Here is a 23,375-nt window from a genome sequence, read left to right on the forward strand (position 1 = left end):
AGCAAAGGGCCGCAGAGGACCTTCACCTCCAAGGAAACAATATCTCACAACCAGCGAGATGCAAAGCGAGGCGACAAAGAGGACGTCTTCGTGGAGTACAGTGAAATACCAATATCAAACGGGTTGAAATGGCAGCAGACATTCCGACTGTAAGTAAGATAAATAATATACATTCGTCAAAATGTCATCACAGTTGAACGTTGGTGTGCTTTCTCGCTTTGACACAAGAATTTCACTGTCACGTTCGCATAAATAAACCTCGGTCTGACGTTTGCGCGACACCATCCAGCGCAACTAGCATCCAGCCCGCGGTCGATTGTTTGTCGCTCCCGTGCGCGAATCGCGCGCTACAACCGCAAAACCGCAACCAGCACGAGCCAATCTTGCGTTCCGAGCGCGTCGACATGGTCAACACCGGCACACAAACGCGCTACCAAAGAGTTTAGCCCAGCAGGGGGTGCGGATATCCCAATCGCGGTGTCCTTGCGCTCGATAGAGTTGAGCAAAGGAATGGGTGGTTAAGGGTGTGGATTCGGGGTAACTATTGCTTCACACCCCACACACACAGGCAGCGTCCCGGAAAAATCAACCTCACCCAAAAAAGGGTTCGATGGAAGCCGGCGGTGGAGTTGAAGTTGAGTTTCTTGCAATGAAAACACTTTCGGTGGTGATATCGCATTTCGAACGTGTGCAATCGGTGCAGTGTTGGTTTCCTTGGCAACCGGTGAAATGAAATGCGCTCTGTCAGATGGATGAAGATTCAGACCCACCGAAAATGGTGTTGGTTTTTGTGGTAATGGTCGATGGTGGTGGCGGTTGGCGTGATGTGTATCTTTTTGCGCGACAGTTCCGGTTGGCACGCCACCAAAGCTGTGGAATAGATTTTGAAACAAACAATTTTGTGAAAAGTGCACAGAGAATGTACGTGTGTGCTCTGCTCTGCTTGTACAATCGGATCACACTTTTGCGCTAATGATACGTGCATACTAGCTGTGGTTCGTGCTGAGGAAGATTGAATTTGTTAGGAGTAAATATTAAATAAACAGTCATATTTGAGTTAAGTGAATAAGCAATTCGAATTTTGCCGTTAGATGAAATTTCAAACGAAGGCTTGCTTTAATGTTTTTGTTCATAGTAACGGCATGAAGTCCAGCAGTTAAGTCATAGAGGCCTGTACTGATGTCGTCAAGAATCGAAGGCCAAGATTTTTTCCGTTAGTACCCATGTGCCATTTACGATCACTTACTCGATCGTACACAGAACATATCTTTCCTACGCTTAATCAGATCAGGACATAGCTGCCCATGGAATCGGAGGTTGTTCTAGCGAAGGATTCACATGTAACGAGAAGCAGCGGTGATTACATGTCTGCATCAGCATCATTAGTACTACTACTACCGAGACGCATCGGCTGGGACTGTTCCTCTTAACAGAAAAGCTAGAATTTCGAGGAACTGCTGCTTGCCTGTAGCAGCAACAATTAACACGACGCAGCGTCGACTGCCCGTATGTTTAACATAGTCATAATTCCATGGAATAACGTAGGTCAGGTCGGCAAGTTCAACAACATCAGTTGCTCCTACGGAACCAAACACTTACAAGATTTATGATCAAGGTTGCGAACTGGGAGGAACAAACTTTGGTATGGTATGTTGTACTTACCTTTTACTATTCCACAGAATCAGGGCCAGCATCAGGATTCTCTACGAATTGTACTATTACATAAGTAATATCTTCTTTTAATCAGCACGCCCTGTTTTCATTTTCCACTTACATTCTCCTTCCAAATAATTCTCCTTTTTATTCGTCAAAAACAAGAAATCAAATTTACTGCAATCGTCAAACAACAACCCAAACAATCTCTGCACTCCATCCATAGTGCCAACCCCTTCAACTTCCCTCATTTAAATACGTTTTTAACCAACCGTTTTGCAAAAAACAAAAAACAACTTCCTTAAAAACAATTGAATTGCTAACGACTCTACCTGCACCTGTGAGCTGTTGTGCAACTGAACAAACTGAATTCCACCTAACAGCTTTGCCTTGCCCCGGCAAGAATCGTGAAGTAATTATTTTCACACATTCACTCTTCTCGCCTACGCCAAAGCTCGACACACATGGTGAGCAGCACCAGCAGCAGCACCGCGATTCCTGTTTGCTGCACAGATTTCGATCTAATCACATTATTTATCTTCACGCCTCCCTACATACACCCCCGCCCCCGCATCCCGACACCTGCTCCGCAAATCACAGTTCCTTGCCAGTGATATGGTTGCGACCGTGCATTGCGGTACGAGTTCATTGGATTGAGCCAAATCAGTGCGCAGGAAGGAGTACCACGTTCCGCTTTCCAGCAGTACGGTAAACTTTGCTTCGGCGAAAAGATTTCCTGCCTTCGATTTCGGACCGAGTAGCGGTACGAAACGTCTTGCAAATGGAGTCTGATGATGGTGGCTGCTGAAGGATGGCGCCCGTCCGGGGAGAAGGACCAATGCGAGGGAAGCAAATATGTACAAACAATCGTCACGCTAGCAGTTGCGTTCAGTCGACGACCACAATATTTTCCGCTTGGAAGCCACTGACGTACATTTTCCCGGGCGTTCCGGCCACCCAACGGTATCGGTCCAGCTCGGGAGGAAGTCGGAAAAGAAGAAGGTAAAACGATTGCTTCCATCGATCGGTATACGGGTGGTACGGTTTTTTTACCCCCTCACCAGAGGTACAATCACCCCCGGTACGGTCGATTTTGGCGCGAAAGAAAATTGGGGAAATTGAAAAACTTTTTCAAAAACCATTTCTATTCTGATTTTTTGGTTTTTCTTCGCCCCGCTGCAAGATGAATGTGGTGGGCAAAAAATGATTATTTATGAACCCAGGGTGCTAGTAGTTGTGAGGCTTTCGCAAACCCGTACTTACTTTCCGTACGGTACGGGACGAGCTCGGTCTCGCTGGTTTGTTTTGCACCGCTGTCACCATATTTTACGTGGTAATTTCTGACCATTTTCGAGTGGATAGATTATTCGGGTGAAGTGGCGTTTAAAAGCAGAAAAGAAACCGAAAGATTTTCGTTTAATATAAACCACCACCATTTCCGAGATGTTCCTTTCCGGGAAGTTTACCAATCATCCAGCACGTGAACCGGATTTCCTGGAATTGAACCGTTCGCCAAACGAAACTGTTGCTGGGAAACAAACTGTCTGCAAGTAGATTGTGCTGCGTACCCAAAAATTGCCTGGAACTGGTTTTATTTGGCTGGACGGGAAAACGTTATTAAACTTGACCAACTATATAAATAATCAAACTAGACGGCCGGGGACGATTAAAGGTCGAACTTTTTCTTTTTGAGCATTTTAATTTGTTTACCAAGCGTTACAAATGCATTAACCTTCTAGGACTGTACCTACCATAACAGCAGAGTACAACAAACTTTATATACCGCAGCTGTTTTCCCACGCCTATACACAGGCACTCGAAGAAGCATATTCCTTTCGAGAAGTTCTGAGGAGCAGAGACTTTAACATAAACGTTCAACTAAGCACCTTTGAATGCACGCTAATTTGTTCTCATTTTGAGGTTCGGCTTATCACCTCCGACGCTAAGACGCTTAAACTACACCTTCATTCACACGCTTAACTTCTTCATCAGCTGCCCACCAGCCCGGTGCCATCATCTGGGTCAATTTAAACCTAGGACCATTCTCTGTGACCGAAAAAAAAATAAATACGAAACCTCCCCAGCTAAGATGTATCCCGGGCGCGAAGGTAAAAATTGTGCATGAAAAGTTTATCATCCCGTAGGCAAACAGGCACCCTCATTAATCACTTGAACACAAACACACACACAGACGTGTAGCGACAAAAAATCTACCGTCCCCACCAAAAAGATATGGCGGCAGTAATCGTAAGCCATCGGGGCCGTGTCACCTGGTGCGTCTCCGCCGGGTCTAATGCCAAAAAGAAGGGCAAGAATTATGGTTGCGCTCTGCAGTATAGGTCACAGGCACAGCAAGCGAAGTTCCAGATAAATAAGCGAAACGATAAATCTTCATGTATGTTAATGTTTTAATTCGACCGTGCGGTGAGCGTTGTATGCGTTTCTGGTGGCGATTATTTAAACTGACAATTGGCAAGGATATTTGGTGAATTTGTAAAACATTCTCGGAACGTTTCCTACAGTCAATAACCTTTCATTATGAATTGGAAGCTCTAGTCCTATGATATTTGATTTTCAGATCGTCAGAGAACGTCAGATTCTCTTCTCTTTGGTTAATTTGAAATGAATCTTTAGTTAAATAAAACAACGAGTTTTATATAATTATTTTGTTTGAATAATAATATTCAAATCAAACTGATGCGTATTTAAAAATAATGTGACATTGATAGAAATCCTCGAAACAAACATTATCTAACGCCTTAAGGAAAGAGAAAAATATTCTTGGAATCGGAAAAGCTACGATCGATTCTGCACAAACATATTTTTCGCTCGCATAAAAAAGCGTAGAGCAGAACAGTTTTTATAGATAAAAATGTGGCCTCAAGAAATGAATCCCACGGTGCACTCGGTAGCCCGGGAGAAGGTGGAACCCAAAATTAATCTTAGGACTTGTGCTATATTTGGTTCGAACGTCACGTCACCGGACAATACTCACGGATCATTTAACGTGTTTGAATTTTTTTATTTTCGTGCTGTCAACCTTCTTAAAAAGGCTAACGTCCGTATAAAATAGAATAGCAGATCCATTACATTTTATTCACCTGTATGTAGCTTTAATGGGCCGTTATATTCATCTTTTTTTTTCTGCTGTAACACATCTTCAGTTTCCAATTAGACGTCAAAGTTAGCATTGTATTAAAAGAAAATTAAATTTTTAATTCCATTTCATGCAACATGTAATTTACCTAGTTAAAATATCCATAACATCAAGTTTATTATTCTCCGTATGCTAATTTCAACAATTCCATCAAGAAAAATCATTCACTCGCTCCAAACAAACAAAATGGAAAATGGACCAGGTAAATACACTGAGGACCACCAGGCGCCTCCATCGTTGACCGTTGCCGCCGCCGAACCGTACGTTGTACCTCCGTGCATTACCACACTGTCACCATGCTAACTCTAATCAAATAACGAAATGTTTCACATTTTCCCGGGAAAGCAATGGTTCGATACTCAGAAAAAAAACAAAGCAAAATGGAACAACAATGACGAAGCTGCACAAGAATTAATTAAAAATCAGCTCACATTTTAAAGCCTGAATGCATGTTCGAGACACCTGTCGGAAGCGCTCTCAAAGTTGCAGGAAAAATGAAAAACGATAGAATAACGATCACATACAGCGGGAAAGGTAATAGCTGATGGTGGTGGTCCGTACCCAAGTCCAAGAAAAGATGGATGGACAGATTGGACCATAAATAAATGGGGGGGGGATGAGGGGAGCATTGCTATGTCATTTTTTCGCTTCTGGAAATTCGTACAGCATTGTTAGAGATTCGCTTCTGACTTCATTAATATCAATGTGTGAGAGAATTGTTTCGCGCCGTTTGATACTTCCTATCCTGAAGCATTCAGTCTGTCTGAGCGAAATGTGTATCAGTTAGTGAGAAGAATATTTTGGGTGAATTGATACTGAACAGAACACATTCATCTGGTAGCTTGTTATTTCTTTGGATGTTTGATTTTGAAAACTTTTTAAGACGCAACAATTGAAACAAGAACCAAGAATTTAAGTAACTTGTATTAAGTAATTAACCACACAATGATTTGCATTTCTTTCCCATCCTTGAAGTATGTTTATACTTCGTGTCCTCGGGCGGATAAACATTCAACTTTCTCAATTTTAATTCACTCTGTCTTAAAGGTCATGGTTTTGCTGTATGTTGCACTTCCCTATATCTTTAAACAGTTTCGGGTGATATCACACCTTTGAATGAACCTACAACATGCATGCAGAATATAGTACCAGGCTTATACGCTATACGCTATAAGGCGTCAATAACTGCCCTACATCGTCCCCCATTTGGCCCAAGCACCAACACCAAACCCGAAAAGACTGAAGATGAAAGTAATAAAACGGATCATTTGAAACTTAATCTACCATGGGAAGATATGTGTCTATCGCGTACGTTGACGACTCGTGGCCAGAATCGGAAAAGTGAACCCGCAACCACACAACAGCCGAGCCTTCCACCACCATTCTCAAGTGTACCTCCATTCTCAAGTGTGTCACCGGCTCTTCATCCACTACTACTATCAACTCACCACGGACTAAAGGACATTAGCGTTCGGCACCTGCTGGTGTGCTAAAACTTTATACCACCACCAACCAACCCCCTTCAGTTATGATGAACTTCTCCCAAACCAAATATCCCCACACACTCACACAGTTTTGTGCTCTAACACGTTCACTGGCGAACTTTTAAAACGCACGGTAGGTCACACGGGGACAAAAGAAAAATATTTCTAAAGGTTTTTAGTGTTTCTTGCCCGCGTTTGAGTTTATGGGGGAAGTGGTTTCGCTACCGCAAAAAACACACACACACACACACCACCACCACGGATACGGTGGCACTGATGAGGACAGCACACACGCACACAGAGAGAAAGAATCGCTAACATACAGTGGATTAGATCTGCAGCGGGAGATAATGGACAGTTCAAAAGAGTTAAACGTGCTCGTTTTATTTTATTGGAAAAACTTTTGCCAATGATTATATATTTTCAACGTGCAAGCACTTTTACTGGCCATCCGGCAGCAGATCTTCACTAGTGCGCGAAAGCGCACACTTGCCTTTTCAACCAGTCTCTCTCTCTCTCTCTCTAAATTCCTCTTTATTTTTGGCTGGGGAAAATCCTTTCGCACCGTCCGCTTTTTGGAGTCGTCGCTTTCGCTGTTTCCTTTCAATGGTGGGTTTATCTCGCGCTCCGTTTGATCTGTTATCCTTGCCCCGGTGAACATCATCGATAACGAGCCCGAGCAGACAAGACGGACGGACCGTAATTGATGAAAAGTTAGTACGCTGGGTCGTGCTGGTGCAGTTTCCCCCCCACTGTTACGCTGAAACGTTTGCTCTACGATTGTTAAGACTTTTATTGGTGGAAAACAGAAGAAGCAAAAAAAAACCCATCGTCTCCAAATGACGCGCACGCGGGAGTGCAATTAATGCGACGTTTCAGGGCAACAACAACATGGGAAGGTAAGAAAGAAGCAGAAGCGTACAGTAAATCAACCAGTTCGTGTTCGTTGAGGTGGAAACAAAGCTCAATCAGATGATGATGATGCAAAAGCTTGACCAAATGAAACAAGCAGAAACAAGCGTTTAAAATCTGTTCCAATTTAAACTATTGGATAGTGGATGAATGACTTGCTGCTGCTCCATCAGCAGAGGGTTGAGTGAGGTTAAGTGATTGTTATGTTTATGACTATGATGTACATTTTATTTGCTTATTTTTTGTTAGACTCGCTTAAAATGTGTTTTTATCTGCATTAAAGCTATTGTAAGGTAAATATAAATGCTCTAGTCAACAAGATGAGGAAGGTTGAAGTACAATAAGTTACAAAATGGCGTTCGGGATTATTAAAGCTCCTGCTGAAACTTCATCACCACATTCGCAAACAGTTTTAATGACACACATCATGCCATTCTATCAAAAAAAAACCCGACCGAGACACTCACACTTTAAAATTGTTTAGTGCAATTCCATTTGACTAACTTTGCTGCATTTATGTTCAGCTCACAATATTCGCGCATTCCGCTGATCCGTTGAAAGCCTCCTGCTGATCCCATTTTTGTGCAATATTCAAAAGTCCGTTATTTCGAAGCCGGTCTCCATGCTGCGGTTAATTACGGTGCTTAAGCAGTACCCACCATTTCACGACGTTGCACACGTTGCTGCCCCTCCGAACACGATCCAACGGGGAAAACCTTCCCATACACTATACGCCCCAGCCCCGGTTGGATCGCTTTGCCAAGAACGGACCGGGTCTTTTCCAGGTTTTAGGGGCTTAACACTGGCGCTCATAAGCGCTCATAAGGATGGTCGAGTGGCCATAAAAGGCACCCGAGCTAAATTCCTATCATACGCTGGTTAAACTGCAGCCCAAGGGGGATCAAATAATGAACTGTAAGAAGCTGGGGAAATAAAAAAAAAAACAGCAAAAACCATAACAAACATAAGACCAGCACCGAAAACAACCAACAGCACGAAAGCGAAACGCTATTTTATCTGTTAAATTATTCATTCCTTGCAAACCACAATCGCTGCCCATGCCGAAAGGGAGGCTGGGCCGTTAATAAGGCCTACAAATATTATTTATTATATTATGGCCATTTGAAGCCGGTTGTAGTTTGCACATGGTTTTCCTTACGGTAGGCTTGGTAGTGTAAGCGTAGCTTTGCAAAAGCTTTTCCTTAAGGCAACTTGAATCGGTCAGGTAAGCTTGGTAGCTTAGTGGAGTTTTCGTTTCGTTACCTGTATTACCATCACTATCAACGTTCTTTCAAGCATTGTTCTACTCTTCTAGGGAAATGTACTAATAGCACTTATTGCATATATTTGTAATTAAATAAATATTTTATTTAATTGAATCAAATTCATCAGATTTATAGAAGAAAACAACTTGGACATTATTAAATATCTGCTAATGGAAACTAATTGTAATCGGAAAAATGTACTTAAATAGGTAAAACAATGAGCTAATCGAATATGAAATCACACATTGATAGTCTACGGACATAGGGCGTTTCAAATTGGAAACGAAGGTTGAAACACATGTTTTGTTAATGTTAAGAGTGGTGAGAATAGCAATACGGCCAAGCCGTCCTTCATGAATAAAAACAAGAGGGGTGCGAATTGGTCGACTAGAATTGTATAAACTTTGAAATAAAAAAAATCCTAAATATTGCGTTGTTGTTATTACAGTATTTTAATTGCCTCAGTAACTAATTTTTGTGAGGTACACTACTCTTAGTTGGAATCAGTTAGAGGCGTTTTCAAAATGGAGAATCAGTCACTAATCTGTGGTTAGTAAGGTGGCAAATCCTGGAAAATATGTTAAAGAATAGACAAGATTAAGCTGATGCTATGGAATCATAGTTTTGGGAATCGTAGCAAAACTTAGAAGGTTTATTAGAATGGCTATAGCTTTCATAACATCTTCAGCAAATTAATTTAGATCCTAGCATATTCGTTAGATAAGATTATAGTTTTTTAAGCTCTCCTATGTTACAGGAGCTTACATAAGGATCGAATAAAAATTTAAAACTTTTGCATGAGTTTTAATGACACATTCATCAATTTGAAGCCTACGTACCATGAGGCGATGAAAAAATGATCGACTTCAAAGGTGTCGTCTAAGGCCATGTTGGGTCAAATGTCAGAATCGACAACACTTTGCAAATAGCGAAAAAAAACCCCTAGCGAACCCAGGGGTCATCATGTACTTAAAATGATATTAAATGACACACAAAAAATGGTATTTTTGGTTATCTACGAAAACACCGACTATTGCTTCAAAAACCCATTATAAACTAGCAAAGAGTTTCAGGCTATCGTATGTCCTCTTTTGGCTATATTCTTCTTCTAACTTAGCTCTAGAACCTCAAGAGATCTTGGCCTGCCATGTTTGGCCATCTGTGACTTGATTTTACCCGTAGCTAAATAGTCAGTCCTGCATACGAGGAAGCTGTCTGGATGGGATTTGAATTCCAGTCCTGCAATATGAAGCCCGACGCCACTATCGTCTCGGCCCCATAACATTATTGAGAATGTTATATACTCTGCGAGGTCTACAGCACCAAGTAAAATTTTTAAACCAGCGTTTACTTCATGGAAAATGCAGTACAAACACACAGTGCTTGTACATCATTTTAGTAATGACGTAAGCAAACAAAACACCGCCTCAAACCAATCATCGAACAGTCATCGAAACGCCCGCCATCTATCTATGCTGGCGGCCCTTGATCGCATGCTGTGCTGTGATTTAAGCTCGGTGAAAATCTCTGCTCAAATAACAAGTGCTTAGAAAGTAAACACCGGAACGGTGATACTATTCACGAACACAAACTACACCCCGGTTACGGTCAAACACCTCCGCTACACTCGTAAAACCCCATAAGCGTCTCGGCTTACGGACGGAGCAGCACCGTGGTCGGGAAAGCCACCATGGAAAACGTTTTAAATTTAATGATTAAACGTAAAGCTCACCCGCAACACTTGCCCCTCGCCGCTGTCCGTTACTGTGGATCTTTAAGCGAGGGTGTAAGGAAGGCGGCCATTTTGCCCCTTTTCCATTCCCGCCCCTCGCACTCTGTGTGGTTCCGTCGGCTAAAGCACGGGAGCCTGCGATACCTCCATTATGCCGAATTCAGACTAAAGGCGCGTTGAAATGAGACCTTTATTCATGGTTAAGTTAAATGAACCGAAATACGAAACGATCCTCTCGTGCCAGGGACGAGAACCCAGCCAAATCGTCCTGGCCCGGATTTGCAGGATGTCGACACATTCGGTGATGCTTGCGAGGGTGAAGCTGGAGAGGCTGGAAAAACACATTTATCCGTCTTTCAATGCACGCCAGCGTATGAAGCGAGATGGATTCCGTGTCCCAAACGACGCAAACGAACGGCGTAATGAGCGCTCATGACGCCCCCGGTTTTTGCTAGTTGTTCAAGGTCACCGTAAAGCCTGCCGCAAACACGCATAGAACGAGGATTGGTTCTCTCGAAACGACGTAAAAGATTTTTTCCATGCCCAGATAAAATGAAGTCAGCTTAAACCACGCTTTTGTCCATTTATTTTGTTTCCTTTTAATAGAAGCGCAAGACTACTGGGTAGTTATTCGTAATTTCCTTGCAGCCGGAACTCAATTCACTGCTGACCATTCGATTCACCGGTTCGGCTGGTCGAAGAACGCCAATGTCTTGCGTCTTTCTTGACCAACTCGTCCTTCCCGGAAATTGCTCAAACCCAACGGACCGGAAATCGAGCAATCATCATGTCCTTCAGGCTCGCTCGAAGTGAACGCTAGGGCACGGCGTTCGACTCCCACATCTGCACCTTTCTGCACCGTCGTCCAGAATGGTGAAGCGACCGGTCAGCCACTCGTCGATGAATCATTTATCTATGAAATGGAAACATTATAATTTCCCGGCTCGTTTCATGGACCCGAGACGCGCCAGCCCCGTACCCAGCCAGCTCACTTGCACATCCACACCAGTAGGCAAGTCGACCAGGAGGGAAAGTGCAGTCCAATACACGCTGACCAACTGCCGAGCGAACTTCCGGGCGAGAGAACCGTCCGATAATCCCACCCGATGGCTTCTTATCGGACCGCAAAAGGCAATAAATCAAGAACGGAGAAATTAATTCGTGATTCGTCCGGTCCGGAGTCCGAATTCCTGTATACGCTGCTCTGCGCTGACATATTGGTTACCGCCATGATGGAACGTACACGGTAGGTGGCAAACGCAAGGGCAGGTGTGCAGGATTCCTACAGAATGGTTCCCAATGCTACCCCCCCCCCCCACCCACCCCCTAACAGTACGACGACAATTTGTCTCTCATTATGCTGGCACACTTACGACGTGTACCCCGCTACCGTTCGGCCACTTTCTTTCGTTGCTTCTGTTTACCTCCGCTCTCGAACGGCCTCTTTATTATTCAGGTTCATTGCAATCGATATAATTTATGTTGCGTTTGGGATACGACTTACCGATTAGTAATCGAACTGTGACTTTACGTTTCAAATCATGACACCATCGGGGTGATAATGCCTACCTTAGGTCAATGTGGAGCTGGTGTGACTTTAATTCAACCTTAACGGGAGTTTAATGGTACTTTTTATAAACTTCCAGTTCAATTCAATAATACTCAAAAAACAATCTAACCACTAGTGATCTTTCGAACAGCGCCGGTGAAAATAGTGGTTGGAATATCTTTGTCTTGCGATAACTTCTCACAGTGGCTTAGAATATAATTTAATATGTCTATTAACGTTTCTTAAATTAAAACTTGTGAATCAAAACACACATTCAAACACACCAACTAAACCAGTTTTTATTCAATAATTTCCAAACTAATCAAAAACCTTGTATAGAAACACAACGTTGAATAAACATAATTCTTATATGACATGAATGATTTGAATATAGTTTGTGACATCTAATATCTCTAGAAACATATAGAAAAATGCAGTATATAGTCAGTTCGATTCTAATACGAGTGAATTATACAGCACAGACAAAAATTCATTTAATCGAATTCATCCGATCTCCGCTTTCGGAAACGCGTGCGGATAGCCTAACTTTAAGGCGCAAACAGAGACAATCGATCAATTTTCATTAGTATATTACTGTGAGTATCCTTGTGAGACTAATTATTTATCTTACATGGTGGCCGTAAGCACCAAAATTTGTTTTTGTTATAATAGCTAATAACAGAATAAGATAACATATCGAAAATGCACCATGTTTTCCTTCAAATAGTCGGTTTTAAAAGCCTCAATTCTCATCTTCAGTCGCAATATAATGTTGTGAAACAAAACAAGCACTATCAAGTGTTGAATGGGTCAATAGTCAAAGAGAGAAATTCAAAACTAAAAAAAAAAACACTTAAAAATGCGTAAAAACGTTAATTGCACAGAAAACTGCGCTGAAAAACAAACTAAAAAAACTCCCAATAACACTCAGAGGCAACGCGGAAAACCGAAGCACGGGCACCGGTTAATGATAAATGGACGGAAAATACATTCAATAAGCGATTTATAATAATGTGATTTATACTAACGAGTGCTTCCATTGAAATATCTCCATTATACGCTCGTCAAACGCGCGCAAGAAGCGATACTTTTCACACCTTGATGGATTTATTCTGTTTTAAAACGCCGTTCCCCATGTTCGCTTGCCTACATTCGTCGACAAATGCTCTCCTCGCACCGTAGCCACCATCATCATCGTCATCAGCACCGGCACCATTAATGCAATTATTGTCTGAAGCACATTTTTATGATAAATCGCACTTCAAACGGTTGGTGCATCCATCCGCTCGCGCCCTTCTGGCTGTCTCTTCGTGTGCTTGTGTCTCACCGGTGAAAAGTGTACAAGAAACGAACTGCATTTTTGTCGGTTACAGATAGGCAGGCAACCCGTTCATCCAACCCAAAAGCCTGGATCCTTTTCCGCTCCCGACCGGTCGGAAGGATGCACTGCACTCCATATTGTCAGCATGGCGTCCCCGTCATCGATCACGTTACGGAAAATTTAACTAATTTTCGCTGACACAAAACACATCCGCAAAACATGCCCGGGTCCGACCGAGAGAAATTGCATGCACGGGCACTTTATCTTTCCCGCTACCGGTTGCTTTTGCGAACTTTTTGGATTGCTGCTGCCGCCGGTGCTTCTGGATGGTAGGCCTCCCGGCTCTGGGAATCAGAAGGGGATTTCCACATTTTCCACGGGCTTTACCGGGCTGTGGATCTCATACGCTGACAGTTCCATTGTCGGGTGCTGGGGCTGGGTGTTTGATGAATTGCAACAGTAATGTAATTTGCCCAAACAACCATCACCAACCTGGTAGATAGCGTGGCGTACGGGCCGGGTACAATCGAAGGGCGAACCGTATAAATCAAAATTATACACTCACGGAAGGTTAGAGATGAATGAAATATGCTTAAAAAGGATGTCGCTGCTGGATGGAGCGGCTGAAGGCTACGATCATAAAGCGAACACGCACCATTAACCCCGGATCAAAACCGTTCGTGTAACAGGTTTGCTTTTGTTCACGAGCTAGAATAGGTGGTGTGTTTGTGTGTGTGTGTGTGTGTGTGTGTGTGTGTGTGTTTAACGGAAAATCATCTGCATGATGTGGTTTATTACATATAAATCTAATTTCGTTCTTTTCATGCTCTGATAATCTAATACAAATCAATTAAGCTCGGTATGCGATGAATCATCTCTGTTTTTTTACAACTTGTTAATTGATTGAAGAATCAATTCCTTATTTTTCTTGTAGCCCATCCCATCGACCCGAACTAAATCATTCTCAAGTGTCCGTTAAACACTTTTCTTCTTTCCCGACACAATAAAAAATCTGATTTAAAGACACAACGAGTGAAGACTATTGTAACATCGCGTGCTCCTAGAAGAAATAGTCGCCTTTCACCATTTCTCTTAAGATTTCTCGCCCACTTTCTTGTCTCCAAAATTGTACCAGTAAGACGTTCTCGGAAAAAAGACCAACCTTCAATTAATTTAAATTGCAATAGTAAATCTTTCCCTCGCTGCACACTATTACACCCCAAAACCGTTAGTAAAACAAAAGAAAATGGATCTTTCTCGTCCAGTCCATGCCGGGGTGCCAGCATTTTGTTCCGGGTGTGATGGTGCTGCCGGGCGGGAAGCAAGATCTCCATCGCTTCACAAGCATTGCCGAGCCACCAGCAACCAGCTTCGCCTGCTTTATAAAGCTGTTAGCTACTGGACATATGGATGTGCCACGACCGGGCCACCAATAATAACAATGAAAAAGCTAATATCGTCCAAAAGCATTTTTTATTTGCTACCGACGGCAAGCGGTGGTTACCATTATGTGATGCCGTTTCTTAGACGCAAGCACCCAGAACAAAGCATTTGATGGAACGGGACGAAGACGATCGTACGGAACGTCAACTTACACGTTGATGATGGTTTTTGCTTTGAATTTATTATCGATATGAATAAATTAACTTAACGATTGTTATTGTTTTGCAGAGGGAGGTGGTCGAAAACTAGACAATGAGCTTGAGTTTAAAGAAATCATTGTAAAAAAATATATCGGCGTTAATTTCATAAGCTTTCAGCAAGTCTTTCCAAAGGTTCCGGCACTTGCACTGTATTAAAAGCTTTCAACATCCAATCAGATATAACGAAAGATTAATTGTACTTAGACGCCGCTTTTCGATGGTATTTCAACGATCCTAGATTTATGGTTTCGCTCAAAAAGGGTTCCCATCGCTGTGAAAGCTCACACCTTTTACTGGAACAAAAAAAATCAATCTAAGCTCAAATGTTTCCGTGCGCGCCACCCGAGCCTTGGGTGCTCCATACACCAACAAGAGGCAAAAAAGGCTACTACCATCACACCTAGAAAACGGGACAGGCAAAACGTGCAGTGGGTCGTATAATTTACATTGCACCGAACCGGACACCATCTCAACACACACACATTCTAAGTAAACGTTCTAAGCCTTTGCCCGTCCAGTGTACGCGCCACAGCAACCTACAGCTAACTTCGGAAGGGTTTTGGGTACCAATGAAACAAAAAAAAAGAAGCAAACCAAAAAAAGAAACACGGAAGCGAACAACCACTCTACCAAGCTGCAGTAATCTTCTAAACCACTTACAGCCAATACCACGCACCAGCTGGGACGGAGCCTGGGTTGGGGTTCTCTGAACGAACGAAACACCGGCCACAAGACGTTTCGCTCTGCATGCAGATGGGAGTATTTAGGATGACCCTCGACAGCGGCATTACGCCACCTGCATGACCGAGCAGCTTCCCAACGAGGTTAGGGTTCCGGGTGGCTGCACGGGGGCGTCGGAAGTCGGATGTGCAAAACCGACCTGTCAGGCGGTTCCATGCCAAGGCAGGAAACATGCTCCAGATGGTCCGATTACGGACCCCGTTTGCTCGTGGCCGTGGGTCGAAAATGGCTGAGATGGTCAGAATTCCGGATGGACACTGAAAAGTGCAATCACTGCAACTCGTCTGCCTGCCCGGGTGCCATCATCGTTTCGAATCGACATCTTCCTCCTCGTTGTGTGTTCACGCCCCGGCATGCACGCCACGACCAGCGCTGAGGATACGAACGGCTGCTGCTGCTGCTACCGATTCTGTAGCTCGTCCCCGGCCGTACTGTTTCATCCGTGCATTCAGCCGGAAAAACAACTCACGAATATTTCCACAGAATACCCAATGTATCGGGGTAATCTGGTGAATCGGCTCTAGAGTGGATCGAGCGCAAGGGAAAGCAGCAGCAGCACCGTGATGGGGTAATTTAGATGCAGACCAAATGGACCACAGTTACTTATATACACATTTCATCATAATGTTGTGCCTTCTTATAACCCGCCCGGGAGTGTAACAAAAGCTCGAAGATTAGCTAAAAGATGTACGATGTCTATTGTACAGTAGGTAAATTATGATTATGCTAGGATAAAGAAAACATCCTCATAGAACTTACAATAGCATTATTATCAATCTGTAGTTTTCATTTTCGGGGTGGACCGTTGGCTGAGTAGATAGTGGCGCCGGTCTTCACACTGCAGAACCGGGAATAAGATCCCATTCGAACCGTTTGCCCATAGTGCGGACTGACTATCGAACTACATGATACCGTTAAGTCTTGTATGCTATTATACAGTTGGCATGACCACTCAGGTCGTTAAACCAAGAAAGGAAGAAGTTATCTTTAATTTCAATTCATCTCTGGCCAAAGATGATCACCAAAAGCATTTGAGTATTTTCTATTTGCAATTCCTCAGAACTGCTGTCTGACTAAAGCTTCTTCAATTTTCTTTAGATGCATTTAAACGATATACCAGAAACTTCAAACGTCAACCATAAATTGCCATACCTAAATAGAGCTGTGACTTTAAAATACTGTGAAATTGGTTGAACTAATTTCCACCTATGAACAGTAACGATAATCGCTCCTTAACAGCTCTATTACACATGATACTATGCATGAAAACGATATGCATGCTACCGACGCATCCCCATCGTATAATGCGAGGAAACTTTGACTGCATTTCGAAAAATTGCATCCATCGTTAACCTGGCCAGTTGACATTTGCTTCTAATCCAAAATAACTTGTATATTCGCAGAAAGAATTAGTGCAATGGCACACGCATTCACGAAGCGTAACAACTAACAAAACGCTAGCACAAATGCGTGTCCCCTTGTGGACGTGTACAACTGCTCGTCATCTCGCTACAGCAAGTTGTTTATCACTCAGTGCCGTTTCGGTACGGTGCGATAATTACCTCCAGCTGCAACACCTAACGATCTCCCTGGCGTTATCAATCGTACGAAGCGATCGACGGAAATAGAACGTGCAGATTAAATAAACACATTAACTGCGAACACGTTGGTGGATAAACTTCGCGGAAACACGAATGACAACATTAATTGGCATTAATTACCGATGCTTTCCAATGATCAGGACACGACAAAAACAACACTACGTGGCTGTCTCTAAGTGAGTAACGATACGCCTTACTATTCACACACGAACTGTGTCCTACGACGAAGGTACTGTTCATCCTTGCGGACAACTAGTCTTCCCCGTTACTGTATGCCATCGGTGCATGGGCAGAAGTAAATAAATGCTACACGGCTCGGCTATCTCTATATCGTCCAACATCGGTATGAAATTCGCTTGAAAATGAAAGCCACCAGCCTGAGACATTCGCTTACACAAAATCGACCAACAACGACGACGAATCCATCCACCCTAACGACCGGAAGCTAATGAATGTACGTGCCATTTCCCAGAAGTACTCGTCCGTCACCGAAACGTCCCTGGAGCTGCTGGAAAACGGGCATTGGGTACATACTGGTGGCAGCTAATTTGCTGCCCAAGTCACTCGTGTGTACCTCTTAGCAAAAGCTCAGAAAATCTGTTTCAGAGAAAGAAAAAAAAACCCGCTTCGATTTCACTCGTTTGTTGATATATATTTCCGTTCACTTCATTTGTTCGGCCCACGCGTTCAGGATTTTACGGTTTTAGTAGGGCACTGCTGGTGGATACTCCGGAACAATTGGCAAACTGCCCTGGCGCTGGTTGTCAACGAATACCTCAATGTTGACCAGCGTTCCGGCCGGAGTCTCTTCGTTCACGGGGAAGACCACGTCTGGGACGTCACCAGGCAGGTCACGTTTCAGTTGCTGCTTGGTGTAGGGCTGCGGTGGCGGCAGTTCCGGATCCGGTCCCGGTCCCGGTGGTGGTGGCGGACCTGGTGGTGGCGGACCTGGTGGTAGTGGTCCCGCCTCGTTCTGGCTATCAACGTTCACTCGAATGTTGATCAGCGGATTGGCAATGGCCACAGTGGCCAGCATGGCCAGCACGATTAGGAAGCGCATCTCGTTTGCTTGCACTGTTCTTGAATTCAACTGTACTGTTGAGTTGGTTTGATGGTCCCGTTGCCTTTTATACTACATTCGTGAACCACTGCTGACCAGTTTTCAATCCGTACCGAAATCTGATGACCAATTGGCGAACTCATATAAAACACGCTCCAAAGCGTTTCGTCTTATCTTTAAATCTGTCTGGCCTATCTTTGGCGGTAACGATCAAACCCCTATCTGGCATGATGATATGCGTTTATGATCAACACGGCTTATCAATTGTTCCGCCGCCAGCCACTACGATGCGCTTTTCCATTGCTCGCTATCAGTTGGCTTGATTGGATGTCCTATCATTCGAGTATTAAACCGTTCTACTGCCTGCAGTATCTGCAGGCTAAAATATTGGATCACTCCACCGTTCGATGTCTGGATCTAAATTTAGAGCATTTATTAGCACTGGTATTCCCGATGCGCCCGAAGACACACATTGCTAAAACAAGCTCTGCCATCGTGATATTGTGTAACGCAATTATCCTACTTGCATTTTATTATACTCAATTGATCAGTTCGGTGAGTACTCACTTTACTGAAGGGACTTTTTTTTTTGTTGCTACAGTTTGCAATTAGCTGAAAACATCTCGACTATACTTGCCCGTCCCTTCAACCTAGTCTTCCAAACGCTAATGAACCTTCCATCCATAGTCCAACCCACTACACGACCAATCTGATGTTAGTTTTCGTTTTCCCACAGCCCAACGTTCCATCCACTCCTTTTTCCTTCCGAAACTTTGTCGATTCATTAAAGGGTTTCGCCGTGTTCCGTACCAGCCGGGTTGGTCGATGGAGGCCGACCAAATCCTTCCACTTGCTAGCAAAACAACCACCATGTGTGGTGCAAGAAAATTTTAGTCTCTGGCGAGATTCTTTCTAATTTACATGTATGATGAAAGCAATACACTTTACACTCACGTGTGCATCGACCGGTGAATGCCAACGAAGCTCATTGACATTACAGGGGCGTAACAGGAAATGAGAGTTCTAGGATAGAGCGAGAGAGAGAGAGAGAGAGAGAGAGAGAGAGAAAGAGAGAGAGAGATAAAGCGAGTACGATAAAGGACCTTCGGACGGTACCGCTTGACAACATATGGCATTTCCCCAATCACTTGCTCTTGAGAAATTCAACCAGCCCCACGTTAAGGTGCTTTCGTTTAATGTTCTCATTAGAAAGGTAAGCATGTGCTGGGAAAGTATCCTCCTGCTATTTTACTTTTGGCAAGCGGGTTGTCACCTTGTTTGATGTTTTTTTAAAACGTTACCTTTGAACAACACGAAAAAAAACACCGGCTGTCCCCTTTTTGTGAAATTCCTTCATTATCTACTCTTGATTATTTGTAACTGTACAATCTGTGCAATAATTTATTTTGCATCTGTTGTTTCTGTTTACTCATCACATTTGCTGCATTACTCCCACATTAATTGCACCAGATTGGATTGCTTTACAGTACAGCACGGGAAAAGAATTCGTCAAACACGGGAAAACATTCCCTGGGAACACGCCCAAAACCTAGCCACTATTTGAAGTGCGGGCTCAGCGGAGCGACATACGACGTGCAACGACATCGTGCAATCTTCGTCGTATCCTTCTTTTTCACTGCAGACAGATTAATGATGAAGCTTTTGATGAAGCCCACACACGACTGCCACACCAGACATCTTGCAGGTTGCAGCAGCGTTGATCCTCACTTGAAATAAGCCAACAAAGTGACAAACAGCCGGTGGGATGCCGGAACCGATCCACTACCATTCGACATAATGTAACCCCACAACGGGAACAACAACCTCAACAGTAATCAACCGATGTATATAATGATAAAGTAGTCCCGGAGGAAATTTTCTACCATTTCTGTACGGAACAAAATGTGGTAGCGCACATCAAAAAGCGCTCTCAGATCTCTAGCGAGAGTGGGAAGTAAGTCATCATCTGGCACACCAACAGCAACAGCTACAAAAGATGTGATAAACTGTTATACTATAATCATACTAAATTTCTTTTTTTGATTTTGGATTAATATTATACGGTTATTAATATATTAGCGGAATTATTTATTTTTATTAGGTTTTCATTATTACGGTTTCATGCCGTGCTTAGTTTAGCTTCTTCATGCAAATAATCATGGGTGAGGTCTACTCTAGCTTTATGTTTACTAAGTCTTTTTCTACCATATTTTTTATCACTTGTTACGTGTTGTTTTAAACTTCAATTTAAATACAGTGATGGATAATATAATAGAACCACTTCTAAATAAGATTTTCAAACTACTTTTTTCGAAATGTTTACTAGACGTAATCATACCTAAATTTCAGAAGCATCATCAATATTTTATCTTTCTATATCAATGTTGTATTCTTTTTGAAATTATCAAAAAAAATGGTAAAAAATCAATCTTTAAAGTTGATATATACAAGGTCTAGCTCATAAAAAAGTTTGGAATACTTTAAAATTCAGAAATAGAAAGATGAGAACCCAAAAACTATATTCTATAACAATATTCTTTTCCTTCTTCCTAGGCTACTATCTACTACAACCTTGAAATTGTAGCCGTAGTTGGATAGTCGGCCCTGCATACAAGGAGGCCGACTGGACTGGGAATTGAACTGAAGTCCTGTCGTGTGAAGGACGGCGCCGCTATTGCCACGGTCACCGGACCACGACAAAATAAATAATAAGACCATTTAATTAAAAGCCTTATTTTACCCTAAATATGCTCATATTCAGAATATTAGGTCACATTTTCATGAAGAGGACAAACAGATACTAAGAATCGATTTTTTTATTCTTCCAATGATAGAATCGTTTTACCAAAATTTTCAAATAAATTTTGTATTATTTGTTTATTCGTTCATTTAAAATCAGCATCAACTCCTACACTTTACGATATTACAAAAATATTTGGTCTTATTCTATTGACCTTCACTGTAACCTGATGATTGATTCCTGTCAATTGCCAAGTATTCAAGCTTAATCTAATAGTTTAAAGAAAAGCTTATAACAAACATTTCACATCGTACTCTAATAAATCTTGATTTACTATTTGCAGGTCTAAAGAAATAAATTACGCGTTTAATATCCCATGCGCGTATTAAAGATCCTTTTCCGTACACTAATATTAACAGAATCCACCACAGCTTCCAGTGATCCTCCTTTTAATACTACCTTCCCTACCGTAAATATTAAGCACAATCGCTCGACAAAGACAACCACCTACCGTACAGTTCTCAAGGGCGAGCTTCTGTACGTCTTTCGCCTTTCGGCATGGCCCAAAATATTACCCCGGGTGTCATTTACTAACGAGCAGTGCCCGATTCCCCACTACACAGCTAGCGGCCATATTCACTGCACAATCGTTCCCCATTCGCTCACTTGTACCCCTTTTTTCGCAAACCCACATCCCGCAAGGGTATCGTAAGATCGATAAACTACAAGCACTGGAAAGTGTTGCCTGCAACAAAACGCAAACAAATGCTGCTACCGCACCGTGTAGTGTCGGTCCTTCCAGAGCGGTATCGGTGGCAGCGACATCGGCGGGCAACCATTTTCACGCGGCTTAATCATCCTGCTCCATCACCAAGCCCGTAAGCCGCAGTATTAACTTCACCCTGGTGCAGTGCTTTCATTTGTGTGATACCTCCTACCGCACTTGCCACCCGGATACCTTGCCTTGGCATTCCGAAGTCCTTACTGCCAGTCGGTCCCACGGAAGATTGCAACAGCTTTGCATTAGACCGTTGAAACACTTAAACGCGCTGAAGCTTTTTCGGTCGGGGAAGAGAAACGGATGTAAAAGTTTTGCTACGAACTGGAAAGACGCTTTCTCTCTTTAATGGGTGGCAAAATGAAACTTACCGTGGGGAAATTTTAAACCGCGTGCCGACGTACAGATAAACCACGGGGAAAGTCTCCACATTCCTTCCTGTGAAAGTGCAATCCTTGGAAGAAATCAGTGTCTCCCGCAGCCACGGGTACAGGAATTGGGTGTGGCAAATAGCGCCACACACACACAGAAAGACTAAGAAGCTGAACAAAAAACACAAGAAAGGGGTAGAAAAAACTAACGAACGAAGCCTCGGCAAAAACCCGCTCCGCATCTTAATGCACTCGAGCCGGGCCCGGACTGCTCGACTGCAGTGTGGCAAACGCTCATTTTATATGTACTTCATGCCTGCCAGCTTCGGACACCATTACACTTCCACTTAGAAGGATTGTTTTTTTTTTTCTCTGTCCCTTCCGTTAGTCGCAAGAAAAATGTACCACCGTGCACTACACAACCGATACACCCCCGTCAACCAGCCCTCGTGTGTGTTGACCTCTGTGTGGCCAAAGTGCTCGAACGCGTAAAACAGCAAGGGTGCCTGGGAGCCTTCGCCCACCGCATCCATTCAAAGGCGCTACAATGGCTGCGCTAACTTTTACACTCCAAACCAGCAGGCCATTTCACGCGAAATGTCCCCGCACAAGAATGGACGCCACAACCACGGACAGTGAGTGGTGCGGGTTTCGACGGCTGCTTAGCCCCTTTTAAGTGAAGGTGCACACTGAATCCATGTTCGGCCCCTTCCCCCTGGGCTTGATGCAGCCAAGAAAGCGACACTCCAGGAAATATAATTAATAACGTGTCATAAAGTTGGCTACGAGCGAAATTACAAAATCATCGGAGAGCGTTTTAAATGGGCCCGGTGTTTGGGCGCAAGGTGTGTCCGCATGGGTCGGACTTAACCCGGCCCATGAAACTTCTGCCCGTAACACACACACACACACACCAAATGCACACCGGAAACAGTAGTGCGCGCTCACCCCGGTAATGGACCGTACGGAAGTGTCCGGGGTAATCAAATTCACTTCCAACTGCCTTGTTCGATCTAACTTTCGCACTTCCGAAACTGCCGACGAGTGCCATCCTTTCGGCCGACAAGATGTCTGCGCCCATTTTGTATGACACATTTAATCAACGTGGTACGCTGGGTACCACAAGTTGCTGGACAGGCATTTCGTAGGAACGGTGTGCCTCTCACACACGGGCCACGAGCCATACTGCTTTCGGCCGAAGATGCTGCAAACGAACGTGCACGGAATCGTGCATTTGCAGGCATGATTCGATTGCTGTTTCGACGAGTGGCCACAGTGAAGGTGTTGCGTGCGTGTCAGCTGAAATACGGCCATTTAATTTAGCAAAATTATTTGCCACCACCGGGCAAAGACGTTCAATGGATGGAT

The 23,375-nt window shown here is 43.5% G+C and overlaps 1 protein-coding gene and 1 long non-coding RNA gene across 2 annotated transcripts; both read right to left on the minus strand.

Moving 5' to 3' along the window:
• Window positions 1–17,761: 17,761 nt before the first annotated feature.
• On the minus strand, window positions 17,762–18,118 carry LOC118502448 (protein TonB-like). The gene has a single exon (XM_036034677.1). The coding sequence runs from the start codon at window positions 18,116–18,118 to the stop codon at window positions 17,762–17,764; it is 357 nt and encodes a 118-aa protein (XP_035890570.1).
• A 2,043-nt stretch (window positions 18,119–20,161) lies between these two features.
• Window positions 20,162–22,367, minus strand: LOC118504522. Its single transcript, XR_004905309.1, has 2 exons — window positions 22,008–22,367; window positions 20,162–21,913 (listed from the first exon to the last, which is right to left on the minus strand). It is a non-coding gene; the product is annotated as an uncharacterized LOC118504522 (long non-coding RNA).
• Between the last annotated feature and the right edge of the window lie 1,008 nt (window positions 22,368–23,375).

The sequence above is a fragment of the Anopheles stephensi genome, chromosome 2 (genome assembly GCF_013141755.1).
Source record: "Anopheles stephensi strain Indian chromosome 2, UCI_ANSTEP_V1.0, whole genome shotgun sequence".
In the NCBI taxonomy this organism is placed as follows: Eukaryota; Metazoa; Arthropoda; class Insecta; order Diptera; family Culicidae; genus Anopheles; species Anopheles stephensi.